This window comes from Marmota monax, unplaced genomic scaffold (genome assembly GCF_021218885.2).
Source record: "Marmota monax isolate L192 unplaced genomic scaffold, Marmota_monax_Labrador192_F-V1.1 WCK01_AAM20220418_F8-fsc00001, whole genome shotgun sequence".
NCBI classification, from domain to species: Eukaryota; Metazoa; Chordata; class Mammalia; order Rodentia; family Sciuridae; genus Marmota; species Marmota monax.
In genome coordinates, this window is record NW_026693777.1 from 59,131,558 (window position 1) to 59,152,179 (window position 20,622).

Below are 20,622 nucleotides of genomic sequence, written 5' to 3' on the forward strand. Positions count from 1 at the left end.
TTTGTAATTCATCTGTTCACTAATAATACCTTAGAGTTTAATATCAAATTGTTTTCACATCTAAACACAGTTAAAATATAAGAAATTAGGAAAATCAGAAACTGGTTGATCAATCCATGTCTTCATACTCAATACACTGAGAAGACTAACTTTCTTTTAATTAACTTTATTTAGTAAAGAGTTTTAGAAAGAGGTTCTTTAGTTTACATTCACATTTTTTCAGGCTAAGGATACTCCTCAATAGTAGAGTACTTGCATAGCATGCTCAGGGTCCTGGGTTTGATCTCTAGCACCATATCAATCCATCAAACAATCAACAAACGGTTTCCTTATTTGATTTTTTAAAAAAACTCCAATGGACTAGATACTCAGATAACTCATCAACCTACTTAAAATTAACTTTCCACATACAAAGTCATTACCATTTTGCTAAACCACTTTAAAAGTCTAATATAAATTTGGATTACTGATTCTATGATTTAGAAAGATAAAATGATAACTGTGCTTCACAGAAAAGTAAACTAAAAAAGACTGAGCCATATAAAGGTTGAGAAGGCTTTATGATGTTCCAAATTTACTATGTTATGTTTTTTTGTACAGAAAACTTAATAGAGAGAAATTCCAAATGACTTATGAATATTTAGCTTATTTTCTTAAGTTATTCCTTTTCTATTTCTGGAGATAAGTCCTAAGAACTAAATCATTCAAGGAACTCAGAATTATTCAATAGTACTCCATATGTAAAAATTATAATCCATGTGTTATAGTTTAAAAATAAATAGTAAATTACTATCCTGCCTTAGTGAAGAATTGTCATTATGCAAATTTGTCCAATATAGTACTGTCAAACTTGAACAAAGCACAGAAGACTCCATGCTGCAAATCTTCATGGTTTAAAAAAGAAAATAAATAGTCACATTTTAAAAATTCTGATAATAAATACTTTCCTGAATTTTTAAGGTCTAGATAATTTAAGGGAAGATAATATATAAATTTGAGTGTATTCTTCTGAAATATAGTCTTTGTAATTTATATCTTGTTTATTTCTTAAATGAGTGCTTTTTATCTTAATGATTATTCCTTAAATCAAAGTCTAATATTTACTAAAACTAATAACATGTTGGATTAAATCAAATTATACAGGCAAAAATAAAATGTGTATCTAATTTTCTAAGTAATAGTTTAAATTTTTAAAAGTACTGCAACTAGTTTTGGTATGCCAGAACCTTAGTGATGAGATACCATATACATCCACAGCTAAACCATGACTCAAACTCAATAACTGCTTTATATTATAAAAAAATTTATTCCAGAAAAACATCATAAAAAAATAAAAATTGTAAATTAAAATGAGAAGAGGAAAATATTTTATATTTAATCAAAAGTATTCAATACTAACTTGATCATTCAGTTACCTGAAAACATTAAAATGGATAATACAGGAGCAGAATACACCTTAAGAAGCCAAAGAAATGGTCCCTTAAGAGCTGTGTTAGAAAGGGTCAGCAAATGAAATAGAAAAAAGGGGTTACCTATTTAAATAACTTTTTTTTTTTAAGGAACCATTAGTCTCTAAATGAAATAAGAGGTTACCTACTAAACACATTATTGTTCTTGTTAAGACATTATAATCTTTCCAGTTTCATATGTACGCACTGCATAATTTTAAGTGGGAACCTACAAGTCAGCCCAGTCCACTGACTATTTTCATTTATTATGGAGTTGAATAGGAAATACTGTTTTCTTGATTAGAGAAACCTACAGGAAATTCAAGATGGCAGATCAGAGGAAGGCTGCATTTTCAGTTACTCCATGACTCTAGATTCAAGCAGTGGGAATACTGCTTCTCATTTAGGTGGGTGAAAGAGGGAATACACTAAAATTCAATATTAGACAGAGTGTCTTAGAGATTCATAAATTTGGGTGCATTGAATAAAGAACAAGAAAGAGTACACTGGAGCCAAGCTGGTTGCTGAAGCATCAGTAGCAATCGTTCACCACAGAGAGGAGGGATAACACAGACAGAGAAGCACAAAAGCCTGATTTGGGATGGAAAAACTTATGGATCAGAAAAGCAACCTGAACTTAACTTATTCACATGCTGCAGAATGACTGGTGTTTTTAAGTGCTATATATTTCTCAACTGGCAAGCAGAGATCAAGTGGAAGCCATCTTAAGAAGGCCATGCTGTAGCTTGCTGCTACAGGAGCTGGGAGATCAGAGCAAACATTGCCATACTGTCTGGACAAGCATCTAACATGTAGCCTAGGGTGTACCTAGCAGAATGCCAGTGAAACAGATAGAGAAGACTGTACCCAGGGGATTCAAGTCAAAAAACAAAGGGGAGTGCAACTCACTTTCCATTGAGTCTGACAGCTCATGTGACCAGCTGAAGAGGGTGGAGAAATCGCAGAGGCAAGTGTGAATACTCTCAGGGACTAAGCCTGGGAAGACTGTGTTACTGGGCAGCAGAGAGTGTGGAGGACTGGTTCCCCTGCCCAGTGAAAAATGAGATCCAGACTCCTAGAAGATTAGATCTGCCTGGCCCTAGAGGTGTGTTGATCTATTCTTTCCAAAGCAAATACCACTGAAAAAGGTTCCTAGGCCTGATTAGACCTAAGTCCCAGATGCCAGAACTCCCTTCATAGGACTCTGCAGCAACTCTACCCTGGGAGTACATAGATCTCATCTGTGCAGACAACACTCCAATCAATAGTACTTCCCATTCCATCCTACTTTATATGGTGAAGAGGGAAGCTGAGAACTATTTCCACCAAATTTACTTTTAGGCATCATGGTGAGCAACACAAAAAGAGGAAGGGGTTAACAACCCAGCCCTTGCTCTCTCTCTGGGTCTCAATATATAGTCTAAGAAGAAACAGAAAGGAGAACAGTTGGGCATAGCACTTACCATCCATTTGTATCAACTATTTTAACCACTTCAGAAGAGATAATTCTTTCATTTTTCATTAAAAATCTTGTGTGTGTGTGTGTGTGTTCTTGCTATGCTGATTGGTTTGTGCATTATGTACACATTTCTTTTTTTTTTTTTTTAAGCATTTTTAAAAAATTGTTATTTCTCCTTACTTTTTCTTTTGAGGGTTAGGGTTTTTGACTTGTTTATTTTGGTTTTGCTTTCTCTTTATTTCTCTTGTTTCTTACCTTTCTTATCCTAATAACAGCCAAGTTCAATTATTCTCTTTCCCATTATTTTTTTTCTATTTTTCTCTCCTTCTTTTTTAATACATTTTTTAGTTTTAGATAGAAACAATACCTTTATTTTTTTTACTTTTATGTGTGCTGAGGATCGAACCCAGTGCCTTCCACATACAAGGTGAGCACTCTACCACTGAGCTACAATCCCAGCCTTCTCCTGCTTCTTTATAAACATCATTTGCTACATCTCTCCTGCATTATCTCCATTTGAAAATTCGAAACTTTCATCTACCTTTCTATCACATTCTCTTTTCTCTTGATGGTATTTTTAATCATCTTTTAGAAATGTTTGGTTTATATAACTCCTGCCACCGCCATTCATGTTGTTGCAGTTATTAATACTATGAATGATGTAGTTGACACCCGTCTTTAATGCTAGAACTAGTTCAGTTATTTATTGTTTTTGCTGGTTGTAACTGCTGACCCCACTATTCCTGTTTTCATTGTAATCAGTGTTCTAGATGTCATATTATCCACCAGGTATTTACTTAAATGCTACCTATTGTTTCATTTGGTTGGTTCTATTTGTTTGCCCCTTTTCTGTGAGTTGCTAACAATACAGAGAGATACTACTAGTTCAAAGTGTAGAGACGTTACTGCTGAACTAAATTGATTCAAAAGAAAGCACACCCTGCTCCACAGGCAAATTAACAACACTTACAATTCAGCCATATTTTAATATGAAGAATAGAGGAGACCAAAAAAAAAAAAAAAAACTAATGATATGGCCCCAATTAGAAACAGCTAGGTGTGGGCCCTCGGCTCCCACTCATGGACATCCTCACCTACAGCAAAAACAAAATTAACACAAAGGCAGAGGGTACCACACCTACAAGGGGTCTCAATGTAGATCACTCTAAGGACACTCTTGGAAGAGAAGGTCGTGCCCTAAAAAGGCCACACAAAAGATTAGAAGAGAAAGTCATCCTAACAAATGTATAAAACACAGAAATACAAGAAATAAGAAAAAATAAGGTAACATGGTGCCTCTAACTTTCATAATTCCCCAGCAACTAACCCCTAAAATACTGAAGTGGACAAAATATCAGATAAATAATTCAAAAGAATGATTATAAAAATGATCAATGAATTCCAAGAGAATACAGAAAACTACCGAATGCACTGAAGAAGTCACTACAGGATATTAATGAAAAATTTAATATGGAGATGGCGTAATTTAAAAAAAACAAAATAGAAATCTTAGAAATAAATGATACAATAAATCAAATAAAATATTCAGCTGAGAGTCTCACTAATATAGTAGACCATGCTAAAGACAGAATCTCAGAGCTGGAAGACAAAGTAACTGGCCTTGAGCACTCAGACAGTATTAAAGAAAAGAAAACAAGTAATCATGAACAGAATATGCAAGAACTCTGGGACAACATTAAGAGACCAATTTGAGAATCACTGGAATTGAAGAGGGTTGTGAAATGTAGGATAATGGAATGAGTGGATAACCTCTTCAGGGAAATAAGAACAGAAAGTTTTCCAAACCTTGAGAATGAGATGGATATCCAGATATAGGCTGCATAGAGAACTTCAAATAGACCAGATCAAAAAAGAACCTCTCCATGACACATTAAAATTAAAATGCCTAACATATTGAACAAGTATAGATTTTTTAAAGTGTCAAGAGAAAAATATCATTACATGTGGAAGCAAGTCGATCAAAATTATTTCCAATTTCTTAGCAAAAACTCTAAAAGCCAGGAGGGTTTAGAATGTGTTCTAAGTCCTGAAAGAAAATAACTATTAACCAAGACTGCTATATGCAGCAAGCTATCCTTAAGAATCAAAGAAGAAATAAAAACCTCTCAAGATAAGCAAAAACTAAAAAAAATTAATGATTATTAAGCCAGCACTATAAAAAACTCTGAAAGAAATACTCCACACAGAAGAAATCAAAAACAAAACAAACGCCTAAGCTCACACAAAAAAAGTAAGATCTCATTTGAAGAGCAGCTAAGTAAATGAGAAAAAGGACCAAGTTAAACATTATAAATAAATCAAAATGGCAAGAATTAATAACACAAAATAGAAATGTTCTCAACACTCTAATTAAAAGACAGGCTGGCAGAAGTGATTAAAAAACAAGACCCAACTAGATGTTATTTTCAAGAGACTCACTTTATAGGCAAAGGCTGTAAGTGAAAAGATGGAAATTGAGATACCATACAAATAAAACCCCAAAACAAGCAGGAGTACTACTCTGAATACTGATACAGTAGATTTCAAACCAAAATTAATCTGAAGAGACAAAAATGATCACTTCACACTGGTAAAGGGAACAATCCAAGAAGATATAACAATAGTAAACATTTATGCCACAACTATGGGTGCATTCAATCACAGAAATCAGACATTACTCAAAGACTCATATAGACCCCAGCACAATACTACTAGATAATTTCAACACAACTCCCTCACAGATGATAAGTTATCCAAATCAAATTGACTCAACGGACATCAATAGAATATTCCATCCAACAAAATGTGAATACACTTTCTTCTCAGAAGCTCATGGAACCTTCTCCAAAATAGAACATATTTTAGGCCACAAAGCAACTCTTAGCAAATACAAAGAGAGGGGGGGAAAAAAAGAAAATTCCTTATCTTTTCAAATCATAATAGAATAAAATTAGAAATCAACGCTAAAAACCATACAGAGATTATATAAAACCATGGAGATTAAACAATGCACTACTGAATGATCAATGGGTGATAGAAGAAATCATATGAGAAGTTTTTGAATTCTTTGACTCAAATGAGAATAGTGATACAACCTACCAGAATCTCTAGGACACTGTTAAGGCGGGTCTAAGAAGAAAGTTTATAAATATGAATGTCTACACAAGAAAATCGAAAGATCCCAAATAAAAAACCTAATGATGCATCTCAAAGCCCTTGAAAAACAAGAATAAATCAATCCTAAAAGCAGTAGAAGGAAATAAATAAAATCAGAGACAAAATCAACAAAATTGAGAATAAGTAAAGAATATAAAACAGGCTAGAGTTGTAGCTCAATAGTAGAGTACTTGCCTAGAATGTATGAGGCATTGGGTTCGATTCTTAGCACCACATAAAAATAAATACATAAATTAAAGGTATTGTGTCCATCCACAACAACAAAAAAAAAATATACAAAACAGTGAATGAAACAGTTCTTCTTTGCCAAGATAAACAAAATTGATAAACCCTTAGCCAAACTAAGAAAAAGAAAAAGAGAGATGATCCCAATTAATAAAATTAGAGATGAAAAGGAAAAATCACCACAGACATCACAGAAATCCAGTGGATCATTAGGGACAATTTGGAAAACTTATACTAAAAAAAAAAAAAAAAAAAAAAATGGAAATCTCAGAAGAAATGGTTACATTTCTTCAAAATTAAATCAAGAGGACATAGAAAACTCAGATGAACAAGCAATGAGATAAAAGCAGTAATAAAAAGCTTTCCAATAAAGAAAAGCCCAGGAACAGATGGATTTTCAGCTGAATTCTTTAAAGAAGAAGTAACAAGTTACCTCAAATTAGTCCATGTCATCGAAAGGTGTTCCACCAAATTCATTCTATGAAGTCAGTATCACCCCGATACCAAAGCCAAATAAAAACACATCAACAAAAGAAATCTACAGACCAATATCCCTGATGAACTTAGATGCAAAAATCCTTAGTAAAATATTAGCAAACTGTACTCAATAACATATTAAGAAGATTGCACATCATGACCAAGCGGGTTTTATTCCAAGATTGCAAGGATGGTTTAACTTATGGATAAATCAACAAATACAATTTTAACACAGAAACAGAATTAAGCACAAAAATTACTTATTCATTGCAACAGAAAAAAATCTTAAAAAATTCAACAACCATTGATGATTAAATAACACTAAAAAAATAAGGGATAGAAGGACTTAATTTCAACTCTTAAAGACAATATATGACAAACCCTAAGCCAACATCACAGCAAATGGGAAAAAAATAAATAAAAGCATTTCCTTTAAAATCTGGAACAAGACAAGGATGTCCATTTTCACCACTCCTATTCAAGATAATACTAGAAATTCTAGCCAGAGCAATTAAGCAAGAGAAGGAAATAAATGGGATAAAAACAGAAAAGGAAGAAGTCAAATTATCACTGTTTGCAGACAATATGATCTCATATTAAAACTCCACCAGAAGATAATAACAAACCAATTCAGCAAAGTAGCAGGTTACAAAATCAACATTCAAAAATCAATAACTTTCCTATACATAAATAATTAATCTGCTAAGAAATAAATCAGGAAAACAATCCCATTCACAACGGGCTTAAAAAAAAAACTGAGGAATCAATCTAACCAAGGAAATAAAAACCTCTACAATAAAAACTATGTAGTACTAAAGAGATAAACTGAAAGACACAAGAAGATGGAATGACTTCCCAGGTTCCCAGATAGGCAGAATTAATATTGTTAAAATGGCCATACTGCAAAGAGCAATATACAGATTAAGTGCAATCCCCATCAAAACACCAATGACATTCTTCATAGAACTAGGAAAAAAAAAAAGTCTTACAATTCTTTTGGAAGAAAAGAAGACCCAGAACAGACAAAGTAATTCAAAAAAGCAATACCTGATTTCAAATTATACTACGAAACTATGATTTAAAACAAACACCACACTCACACTTAGTACTGTCATAAAAACACACACATAGATAGAACAATGAATAGAATAAAAGACACAGAGAAAACTCCACACCTTTTTAACAAATAGGGCAGGGAAAACGTAGAAGAATGAGACTAGACCCTATCTCTTCTCCTGCACCAAAGTCAACTCAAAATGGATCAAAGACCTAGGAATTAGATCAGGAACTATGCAACTCCTTGAAGAAACTGTAAGGTCACTCTCCAACAGATAGGTACAAGCAATGACTTTTTTAATAGGACCCTTACAGGCTCAGGAAATAATGCCAACAGTTAACAAATGGGATGGTATCAAATTTAAAAGCTTCTATACAGCAAAGGAAACAATTCAAAATTGAAGAGAGAACCTACAGAAGAGGAGAAAATCTTTCTAGCTACTCTTCTGACATAATCTTAATATTAAAGCTGGGTGCAATGGCACACACCTGTAATTCCAGTGATTCAGGAGACTAAGCAGTAGGATCACAAGTTCAAAGCCATCCTCAGCAACTTATTAAGGCCCTAAGCAACTTAGTGAAACCCTGTCTCAAAATAAACAATGGAAAGGGCTGGGGATGTGGTTCAGTGGTTAAGAACCTCTGCGTTCACTATTCAGTTAAAAAAAAAAAACAAAAACAAAAAGATTAATATCCAGAATATATACAGACAAAAAACTTAACACCAAAAAAATTAATAAATTGGCAAATGAACTAAAATGACATTTCTCAAAAGAAGAAATACAAATGGTCAACAAGTATATGAAAAAATATTCAGTAGCAATCAGGGAAATACAAATCAAAACTACAAGGAGATTTTATCTCACTCCAGTCAGAATGTCATTAAAAATGCAAACAATAATAAAGGCTGAAGAAGATAATGAAAAAAACAAAAAAAAGAACACTTTTACACTGTTGGTGGGATTGTACATTAGTATAACCACTATGGAAATCAGTATGGCAGTTCCTCAAAAGGCTAGGCATGGAACCACAATATAAACCAGCAATATCAATCCTCAGTATTTATCCTAAAGAATCAAAAAGTCATCATACTATAAGGTTCGTGCGTACCCACGTTTATAGCAGCACAATTCACAAGAGCCCAACTATGGAATCCAGTCTAGGTGTCCATCAATGGATGAATGGATAAAAAAATGTAATATATGTACACATGTATGTATATATGTATATATATACACACACACACACACACACACACACACACACACACAGAGAATGGAGTTTTATTCAGCTATAAAAAAGAATGAAATTATGTCACTGTAAGAAAATGGATGGAACTTGAGACCACTGTGTTTAAGCAAAATAAGGCAAACTTAGAAAGTCAAGGATCACATGTTTTCTTTCATAGGTAGAAGCCAGAAAGGAGAAAAGAAAGGAAAAGAAACTAGGTGAGGATCCCTCATGAAAATCTCAGGGAGATCAGCACAGTAGAGGAAAGGGACTAAGGCCAAAGAAGGAGGCGAGAAAAAGGGAGAAATACTGGGAAATGATAATGACCAAATTATACTGTTATATTGTGTGCATGTACAAATACATAACAATAAAGCCTACCATTATATACAACTATAATGCACCAAAAAAAAAAGGAAAAAATTTAAAAATATATAGCAGCATGCCCAGCATGCACGAGACCCTGGGTTTGATTCTTAGCACCACAAAAGAAAACTACAAATACAGAAAATGAGAAAACTGTAAAAAAAACAGATTCAAACACAAAAAAACTTACTATTCAAATATTTCAACACTCAATGTTTTTCCTAGCTCAAATAAATCAGTTAAGAGAACTGAAGCTCATAATCTCTGAATAACTACTCTGTAAGAACTAACATGCCAATAAAACAATAAAATCCATTCTACCACCATATTTTTGAATAACAAACTATCTGTAGAACTAAATGAAATTAAGCCAAATTATACAATAGAATAAGGATGTAAAAAAAAAAAAAAAATAGGCCAACTCATAGAAAAATAAGAGACCCAGAATAGCCAAAGCAATCCTCAGCAAGAATAGTGAAGCAGGAGGCATCACAATATCGAACCTTAAACTATACTACAAAGCAATAGTAACAAAAAAATGGCATGGTATTGGTACCAAAATAAACATGTAGAAAAATAGAAGACACACAGACAAACCCACATAAATACATACTAGACAAAGGCACCAAAAACATACATCAGAGAAAAGATAGCCTCTTCATCAAATGGTGCTGGGAAAAATGGAAATCCACATGTAGCAAAATGAAATTAAACCTCTCTCTCTCGCCCTGAACAAAAATCAACTCAAAGTAGATCAAAGACTTAGACAATAGAACAGAGACCCTGTGCCTAATAGAAGAAATGTTGGTTCATCATGTTGGCTTAGGACCTGACTTCCTTAACAAGACTCCTAAAGAACAAGAAGTAAAATAAAGAATCAATAAATAGGATGGATTCAAACTAAAAGGCTTCTTTTCAGCAAAGGAAACAATCAATAACATGATGAGAGCGCCTATAGAATAGGAAAATAATCTTTACCACACGCAACTCAGATAGAGCACTAATCTCCAGAATATGTAAAGAACTTAAAAAACTTAACACTAAAAAAAATAATAATAACTCAATCAATAAATGAGCTAAGGAACTGAACAGTCACTTCACAGAAGAAGAAATATAGTCAATCAAGAAACATATGAAAACAAGTCATCAGTACTCTTAAGATTTCATCTTACTTTAATCAGAATGGCAATTATCAAGAATACAAGCAATAATAAGTGTTGGAGAGGATGTGAGGGAAAAGGTATACTCATACATTGTTGGTGGGACTGCAAACTGGTACAATCACTCTAGAAAGCACTAAGGAGATTCTTCAGAAAACTTGGAATGGAACCACTATTTGACCCAGCTATCCCACTCCTTGGTTTATACCTAAAGGACTTAAAAATCGCATACTACATACAGTGACACAGCCACATCAATGTTTACAGAAGCTCAATTCACAATAGCTAAACTATGGAACCAACCTAGATGCCCTTCAACAGACGAATGGATAAACGCAACGGAATATTACTCATCCTTAAAGAAGAATGAAATTATGGCATTTGCAGGTAAATGGATGGAACTAGAAAATATCATGCTAAGTGAAATAAGCCAATATTAAAAAACCAAAAGCCAAATGCTTTCTCTGTAAGTGGATGCTGATCCATAGTGGGGTGGAGGGATAGAAAGAATGAAGGAACTTGGGTTTGTGTAGAGAGGAGTGAGAGGAGGGGTGGGGCTGTGGGGATGGGAAAGAAGGTAGAATGAGACAGACATTACTACCCTATATACATGTACAATTACACTACTGGAGTGATTCTGCACAGTGTACTCCCAGAGGAATGAGAAGTTATGCTCTATTTGTGTACAATGTGTCTAAGTGCATTCTACTGTCATATATTTTTTTTAAAAATTAGGCCAAATAAAAATGAAAGACTAGGTCAATAATTTATTACAAACTGAATAATCAGCTATGAAGAGTTATCTAGAAAGAATAAGATAATAGCAAGCATGCTAAAACTAACAGGCAGAAAAATGAGGTCTAAAAGAAGAGTAAAGAGAAGAAATTATATGTAAATTAAACAAGTTGAAGCCAAGTGTTTTACTTAAATTTTTGAAGAGAGCAGATAAAACCTCAGACTACTAGCCCCTAGTCCATTGCTAATCCTATTGTCATAACAATTACCCAAAGTGATACTGAAATATTATAGCTTATCTCTTTAAAGGAAAAAATTTAACTTCTGTGGAAAAAAATTTTCCCCTAAAATTATTTCATCCACTGAATATACCAAATGTCAGGACATTTCCCTATGATCACTTAAAAATGATAAAGCACTTCATCTATTTTGCTGTTTACATCATATTCATCAATCTTGCCTAACCTTGAGCAGCATAAATTAAGATATTGTATAGACATCACTTTCTCTGACATTTTGTAAAATTCAGTCTTCTCTGAAAATCACCTTGTGTTTCAAGTATTAAGTTATGAAATAATTAGATAACCTACCTGAAGGTGCTCCAACCCAAGCTAGACCAAGAACACCATCATCAAAATCTCGGTCTGTGAAGACATAGGCTAAACAGTAGTCATCGTGATTCTGCTCAGAATTCAATTCCAGAAACTTCTCTACTCCAATATTTGGAAAACGGAAAGGATTTGTAGGGTCCTTTTCATCAGCAGTTGTATTGATCTAAAATCCAAAATAATAACTTAAATAACACAATAAATGTTGATTGCTTCTCTCCTTCCATACCCACATGGACAATATACTCAGAGTATAAGGGTAATCAGTAATTAATTAAGGCTACTAGGAATGTTTCCCCAACCCAGATCCCTTATCTGATCATAAAAGTCAAATTAAAAAATAAATAAATAAATGAGAAAAAAATTAAAATGAAAGAACCAAATAAAGCAAAGTAGGAGAATTAAATTGAAGATGTTAAATTTCTGAGGAAGTAGTCACCAGATTCCTGAACACTGAGCATTTGAATAGAACACATTTGCTTCCAAAATTGGAATAAAAGTAGGATTTCTCAAATTCAATCATCTAAACAAGTCTCATTTAGTGTTACTCTCCTACATAGTGACAAGTATAATAAAACCCTATATGTTTGCTAATTAAACACAAAAGAGATACTAAACCCAAGACTGCCAGTGCAGCAGGTAAATCATTTTTTTGGTTCTCCTTAACTAGAGTCACAGGAGTTAAGCCCACCTAACCAAAAGTTCATTTTTGTTTCCCTGAATATGAGAGAATTTTGTTTTCTTTCTGCTTTTAAATTTGTTTCTCTTACTATTTCAAGCTAAGTTCCTACAAATTTTTCTTTTCATACTTAGCTACTATACTCCTGGTGCACGTACCTCTTTCACAATCTGAAGAATAATCTGTTCTAATACTAAACTTCTACAAAATAAAAGCTTTAATTTATTAACCCCTGCCTCCTTTAAAAGACCCCTAACTCTTCTCTGGTGAGAACAGTCACCAGGTGACTTTCTACAGGTGAGCCAGAAATTACATACAAAATAGAGCTCGGTGGGAATGGTACTATATACTTAGAATTCCAAGTACTTGTGAGGCTGAGGAAGGAGGATCACAAAGCTGCCTGGGCAACCTGGTGAGACCCTGTCTCAAAAGAAAAAAATGAAAGGGCTGAGGATGTAGCTCAGTGGTAGAGAGACCCTGGGTTCAACTCAATACCCAGTGAGGGCAAGGTTTAAAGAATTGATTTTAAAAGGATACATGATTAAAATGGAATAAAATTCATTTAAAATAAGTACATTGAAAGTAAATGTTTTTCTAGAAGGGAAACCTCAGTCTGTTCTAAAAAAATTGGTAGTGAGGATACAACAAGAACTATAGGTCTTTTCATGATGCATATGCTCCAGTAAAAACAAGAGGTTCAGAAGTAGGATGATAAAAACACTACTGAGGGCAATAGCCTAAGGATGGATTTCATTCAAAACATTCGATTTATCCATTAACAATTAACCAAAACTATTCAGTTATAAGTCATTTACTACAAAACAATTCAAATAAAGCAACAATATATTATAAATAACCATGCTTAAAGCCATGATACATGTGGCCTTCTCCTACTAAATATAGAAATAACTATGAAATTCCCTGACACTTCTATAACATTGGCTACAAGTAAAATTTACATTTGAATTTTAGTTACCTATATTAAAGACAGATAATCAAAATTTAAATATTTACTGACAGAATATAAATTTTAAATTATTTAATGAGGTATATACAGTCTTCATCAGATGAGATTTAAACTAAACTTTTCATCTCAATTAAGGTTAGAAAACAACCAACTGCCACATAATTTATCTATAAACATCTATTTCTTCATAAAATCACTTTACTAAAAAAATAGATATATATACTTCACCAAATATATATACTTCACCAAAAAATAGATATATATACTTCACAAGTGTTCTTGCCGCTGCTTTACTTTTTACTGCTGTCTATTAAACAGCAATACTAAACCACTTATCACTTTTACTTTCTCATTTAAAGACTTTATTTCCCTCAGAATATTTGAAAGCAATGATTATGAATATTTTTATAATATAAATCTACAAACTGTATTTCCACCTTAAGATAATTCAATTTAACGATTATATACTACCTTTAAAAGTAAGAGCCATCTACAACTATTATTAAATATATCATGTATATGTGCTAAAATTTTTATAATATATACATTTTTTTAATGTAGTCAATCATGTTTTAAGAGAAATAGGAAAGCAAAAATATAAAGAAACCCTGGGGCAAATACTTTTGTAAGAGGCTGACTTAAAAAAAAAGGAAAACACTCAGAATGTAGATCTAGTTTATAAATTCAGATCCTTACAAGCTATGTACATATATTTATAAAATTTTTGAAACAGTCCAATTTTGTCAGTAATTTAATATTTGTTTATCATCTATAACAGCAGAAGTAATAATCTATGGCCCTATGGCGTTGGATCACCATTTCTTAACATGTGTTTTCTAGGGTTTTTTTTTTGGAGATACAGGTGATATTAATTTTAAAAGTTTCCATGCTCAAATTAATTTAGATAAATATGGTTTTCCTTCCCTAAAGACTGCTCAAAACTTGACACAAGTTCATGTAAACTGTGAATTTTCAAGATTATAGCATTAAGTGTTTTTCCAAGTTCCAATTTTATTTAAACATTCTATTTTCCCTTTCTCCTGGAACACCAAATGGGACACACTATGAAAAACACTGCACAAGGCACATCTTAAGAAACTAGGAAATGACATAACAGGGTTAAAGTCAAGTACTGTACCTGTAAGTTACTGAGAGGTTAGGGCTTTCTTAATGGTAAATTAATCCAATAAAAAACTGTACAACTTTATTTCTACAGATTTAACTCTTAAATGATAAACCCAAGTATCCCACTGTGCATAAAGGCCAAGAGTACAGATAAATGGCATCAGTAGATATAAATTATTTAATGCATAAAAATGAAGAAAAAAGCAAGAATTTTTCATTTTATAAACAAAGTCCTTTTTGTTCCACTTTTTTAATGTCTTCAATTATTGAAGTTTCTTACTCTTATGCGTTTCACCATGAAACTGATGTTACGGATCCCAGAGAAGTCTGTGGTCTGGTAAATTGTATCAATCGCTTTAACATGACTGGATATCTATCAGTTAAAAAAAAAAAAAAAAAAAAAAAAACATTTTAGAAGCAATGATGAAATATTAAAAAAATTATGAATTTCCATTTCCAAAATTGAGCATTACTTATATTCAAAAGCATTTAAATTTTAATATGTCTATATTATATATTGAACAGAAGAAAAATAAAGATCAGTGAGCCAGGGCTGAGAGAAGAAAGAAAAAGGTTAGTGAGCTAGGGCTGAGAGGAAAGAGACTGTGTCTTTCTGGACTCTTTTGTAGCCAAAAGAAAGGCATTATTCTTGCTTTAAGTCATATAAAAACTGTTTCATATGACCATCATTCAATGTCATATGCCTATTTTTTTTCATGCCTAGAGTATCTTTATTTATCCTTAAGACTCAGCACAAATATTTTCTGTAATAACTTCCCTGAAAATAATCAGAACACTCAGTCATTCCCAGCCTTTAGTCCTTCTATAGCTGGAGTAATACATGTTCTATAAGCTTTGTTAACCACTTTCCATATACTAAAACTGTTTTAGGCCCTGCAGACATACTGGTGAGCAAAACAGGAAAGGTTTTTCTTGGGAGTGGAAGAAGAAGATAATATGAAAATAAAAAAGACACAGTCACAGGGCTGGGGTTATGGCTCAGAGGTAAAGCGCTCGCCTAGCATGCATGAGGCACTGGGTTTGATCCTCAGCATCACACAAAAAAAATTATATGTATGTATGTGTGTGTGTATGTGCGTGCGTGTGTGTATATATGTATATAGTATCCATCTACAACTAAAAAATAAATTTAAAAAAAAAAGACACAGTCAGATTTTACTAAATTCTAAAAGAGATAAACACAGCAACAGGACACAAAAGGCTTCTGTTTATCTAGTTGACTCCCAACTAAACTCTCTGTCTTCTATATACATATACACATATATACATACATACACACACACACACACACACCCCACTCTGTATACAATCTTCCCAACTTCATTTACAAAAAGCAATCTTGCTACCATTTTAGGTGGCAACACATATATACTGTGTGTGTTTGTGTGTCTCGGTGTGTGTGTCTGTGTGTGTGTATGGTGCTAGGGATGGAATCCAGGGCCCCATGCCCGGCAGATGCTCTACCTCTAAGCCACATCCCCAGCTATCAAAATTAATTTTGAAGAAACATAATACAAGATGATCAAAGAAAAGCATTCATAATAAAAATTTCAAAAGTGGCCCCAACTGCCCAACATTGCTAATAAAAGGTATAACAGTGCTGATAGGACCCATTATAAATTCATGCTAACTGCAGCTGCCTACCAATCAATGCTATAGTCAATTTTCATTATTTCTACTCCATTCCCAACAATGGTGGTTCAAATATTTCTCAAGAGAAATGCTCATGGTTCACTTGACTTCCCCCTGTCTTTACCTTTAAACTTCCCTATCTTTATCCATCACTACATTCTTTTCAGAGTAACTCTTTCTTAAAGGGTAATTTTTCTTTATTCTTGATCTCAATTCTTACTGGACATTCAAGAACACTGTTTTTCTTCAAAGGCATTGTAGATATTTAAGAACATCAATGCCTTTCTTTTATATTATTTCCACACTGAATCATTTTCCTCTTACTACCAACTAACTTGTGTATTACATATTCCCCTTAACCCCCCAAATTCCATCTCATTTCTAAGCCACCATATTTTTCTTTAATTTTTTACATTTCTTGAAACTCAGTGTCTCTGCCAACTCACAATTCATCAGTAATCTTCTAGCAACTAAAAACCAACTACCTTTTGAAATCATTCTCTTTTGATTTCTTGACAATGATACAATTAGCTATACATCTTGCTTTGAAGGTGTTGTTTGTTGCTTGTCTAATCCTACTTAATCTCCTAACTCCTTTTTGTGTTTTTCCTTACTAATTTTTCTTTCTCATCCTATTCACTATATCCCCTACTTGCTTCTTCAATTTCACTTTCCTCACATTTCAACTGTATCTTTTGTACTCTTCAATTCCGTGCAGAAAGCTCAAGGTTAACATTCTCCAAGCTCCAGTGCCACATTTTCAATATTCTAAGGGAATATTACCTGGCTTTTACATATGTCTAAAATTAAGCTCAATTCTATCACCATAATGAATTCATCATTTATATTAGTGGTAGCTCCATACTGTCAGTCTCAAACTCTTTGAGTCAAAAACATAGACTCTCACTGGGTATCTTCAACATGAAGAACATTTTGATAGATACCCTCAAAAAATTTATACTTTCATACTGAGAAGGACTGAGAAGATACAAGTGCAAATAATAATTTGATTTAAATAATGCTAAGTACAATGAGAATACAGAGAGAAATTATATGTATATTTTTTGGTGGGTGGGGAGTTTACCAGGAATTGAACTCAGGGGTACTCAACCACAAGCCACATCCCCAGCCCTATTTTGTATTTTATTTAGAGACAGGGTCTTACTGAGTTGCTTAGCACCTCGCTTTTGCTTAAGCCGGCTTTGAACTCATGATCCTCCTGTCTCATCCTACCGAGCCACTGGGATTACAGGCATGCACCATTGAACTGGGCAAGAAATTTCTGTCCTTTTTCTCCTTTAAGACCACAAATGAAAACTGAACTCTGTTTTTAAAGGTAAGCTTTATGTTTATCTAACATAAAGGAGGCTGGCTTTAGATTTAATCCTTAATAGTACCCCACCTCCAACTGGAGGGGGAAAGAAAAAACACCAAAGCTTCAGGGTCATTATCTCCTTTAGGAAATCAGTTTCTTATATCTCTCCCAAATGACTGTAAAATATCCTCACTGGGCTTTCAATTATCTCTGCTTTTATCTTACATATTTCATCATATCACAATGAAAATACATACTCTTTTTTTCCCCAAAAAAGATATATACTCATTAACTTTAGTTTCTAAAAGGAAATACAGCTATAATTAAAAAAAAAGAGAAATCCTATGATAGTACATAATAATAAATACCTGGGCAATCACAGCTTCTCGTGTTCCATAATATTTAAAGAAAAGATGATCAGTTTGAATATAAAGCTGACAAGTATTTCTTTCAGCTGAAGTTGTACGTTTTTTCCTCAGGAGTTCTGGACCATTAGCAGCATGTTCTTCTTGAGGTGTCTATATGTCAAAAACAGTCATTTCCGATCATCAGCATGCTTCCCTACTATAACATTATAGTTAAGAATACATATACTAAACAATTTCTTCATAGTATGTGTCATATATAACACCAAAGGTATTTCCAATGCCATTAAAAACAGAGGCCACTAGAGGCTAGGAAGGGAAGAGGAGTGTGAGAGGGTAGCTAATTAGGTACCAAAACACAGAGGAGAGGGAAGTAGTTCAAGTGTTATATGGCATGGTAGGGCAATGAAAGTCTACAACAAATATTATACATTTCAAAATAACTACAGAGATGAGCCTGAGGGTTCCCAAAACCCAGAAATGATAATATCTGAAGAGATGGAAAAGCTAATAAGTACTTTAATTTGATCATTACATATAGTATACATGTATCAAATTATAAACCTGTACCCCAAACATAACTTCAAATATTATGTCAGTATCTTTAAAAATTGATCATTAGAATCACTTTTGATTGTACAATATTTTCCACATACATGATCTATTATTTATTCAAGAAATTTCTTCACCTTACCGGGGATTGAACTCAGGAGTACTACCAGGGACTGAACTCAGGGGTACTACCGAGCTACATCCCCAGCCCTGGCCCAAAATAGTAGACAGTATTTTTTTTAAACAATTACCACTACTATTGAATTCAAACACTCAAATATGTGTCATCTAAAAACATAATTTCAAGTGAATTTTTATAATAAAGTCAGATAGGACCTGAATTAAATTCTAAGCCAAAATTCCAAATTTACACTCACATTTTATACCTTTCTTCTCCCTTGACAATTCCCTGTGAACATATACAAAGTTAAAATTTTGTATTATACAAAAAGGGGAATAACTATGTAAGATGATGAACATATTAATTTGCTTTACTATAATAACTATTATGTTTATCCCATAACATTGTGCTATATCTATACAATACACACAATAAATATACACAATAATTGTTTTAAATTCACATTATACATGAGTACCAAAACTCAGAAAAAGCTAGTTATACAGGTCTAAATAATAATGCATTTGAGGAAAATGCCTCTAAGCATATTTTTCATACTATTTTGCTCAAGATTTTCATTTAGGTATGTCAACATTCCAGTCTATACAGTTTGGTCACTTATTAAATTATTAAGAAGAACTTCAAGTACATATATTTGTGTATGCAGTTCATATTTACAATCATGTTAGCCTATACAAAAAGGAGTTATATGTTAAACTTAGCTACTGCTGAAGTGGCAAAATTTTTTACTCCATAAAAATAATCCTGATTGCTTTAATATGAAAATATTTTTTAAAGAAAAGATTTAAATTAAGAAGTCAGTTTTAAATGTAAAATAGACTTCTAAGCAGAGAAATTAATAGAAAAGTGGTCAAGTTGCTTAATCAAGTGGTTCAGATCTCTCATACCTTTACTGGGTTTTATTTGTCTGACTACTCTCTTCATTAATGAGAGGATACATTAAAGTTTCCCATCGTGTAGTTTTTCTAATGTTTTTCAGTTTTGTCATTTTTGCTTTCCATACTTTGAAATTATGGTATAATGTACAAATTTAAGAGTGTTATAACATCATGGGGAACTGAACCTTTTATCATTACAACATACCTATGTTAGTAATTAATATATTTTTGCCTAAAATCTACTTTGATACAATTTTCATTAGAGTCACCAAATTTTATATCTTGTATAGTTTTACTTTCAACCTTTCAGGATTCTTACATTTTAGGAAAGGATCTGTAAAAATCATTTATATAGTTTGTGTTTGTGTTTTTTGTTTGCTTTTTTTATACAGGGAATTAAATCTAAGGGCACTTTACCAGTGAGCTATGTACCTAGCTCTTTTTTTCTTATTTTTTATTTTGAGGCAGGATCCTTCCTGTTAAATTGCTTAGGGCCTCATGAAGTTGCCTAGAGTTTCACTAAATTACTGAAACTGGCCTCAAATCTGTAATCTCCTGCCTCAGCCTCCCAATTTATTGGGATTACAGGCATGCACTCCCATTTCCTACTGTTGTTTTTTTTTTTGTTTGTTACATGAAGCTGACGATCATTATATTTTGGGGGTGGGCACGTTACCAGGGATTAAACTAAGGGGTACTCAACCACTGAACCGCATCGCCAGCCCTATTTTATATTTTATTTAGAGACAGGGTCTCACTGAGTTGCTTAACACTTCACTTTTGCTGAGACTGGCTTTGAACTCGTGATTCTCCTGCCTCAGCCTCCCAAGCCACTGGGATTATAGGCGTGCACCACTGTGCTCATCTGATCATTATCTTTTAATTGGTACATTTAATTCAATTATCTTTTAATATAATTACTGATATCACTGGGTATAAAACAATTTTATTATTTATTTCGTATTTGTCTTGTCTATCTCATATATTCTTCTTTCTTTCCCATGT

At 33.1% G+C, this 20,622-nt stretch overlaps 1 protein-coding gene across 2 annotated transcripts in view; it reads right to left on the minus strand.

The window, feature by feature from the left end:
* Adam10 (ADAM metallopeptidase domain 10) overlaps positions 1-20,622 on the minus strand; it is a 156,926-nt gene that overhangs the window by 35,113 nt on the left and 101,191 nt on the right. For both annotated transcript variants that reach the window (XM_046461065.2, XM_046461064.2), the window contains exons 6-8: positions 18,049-18,198; positions 14,993-15,085; positions 11,924-12,107 (exon numbers count right to left, since the gene is read on the minus strand). In XM_046461065.2, the coding sequence (XP_046317021.1) occupies positions 11,924-12,107; positions 14,993-15,085; positions 18,049-18,198 (427 nt within the window). The remainder of the gene's footprint in view (positions 1-11,923; positions 12,108-14,992; positions 15,086-18,048; positions 18,199-20,622) is intronic.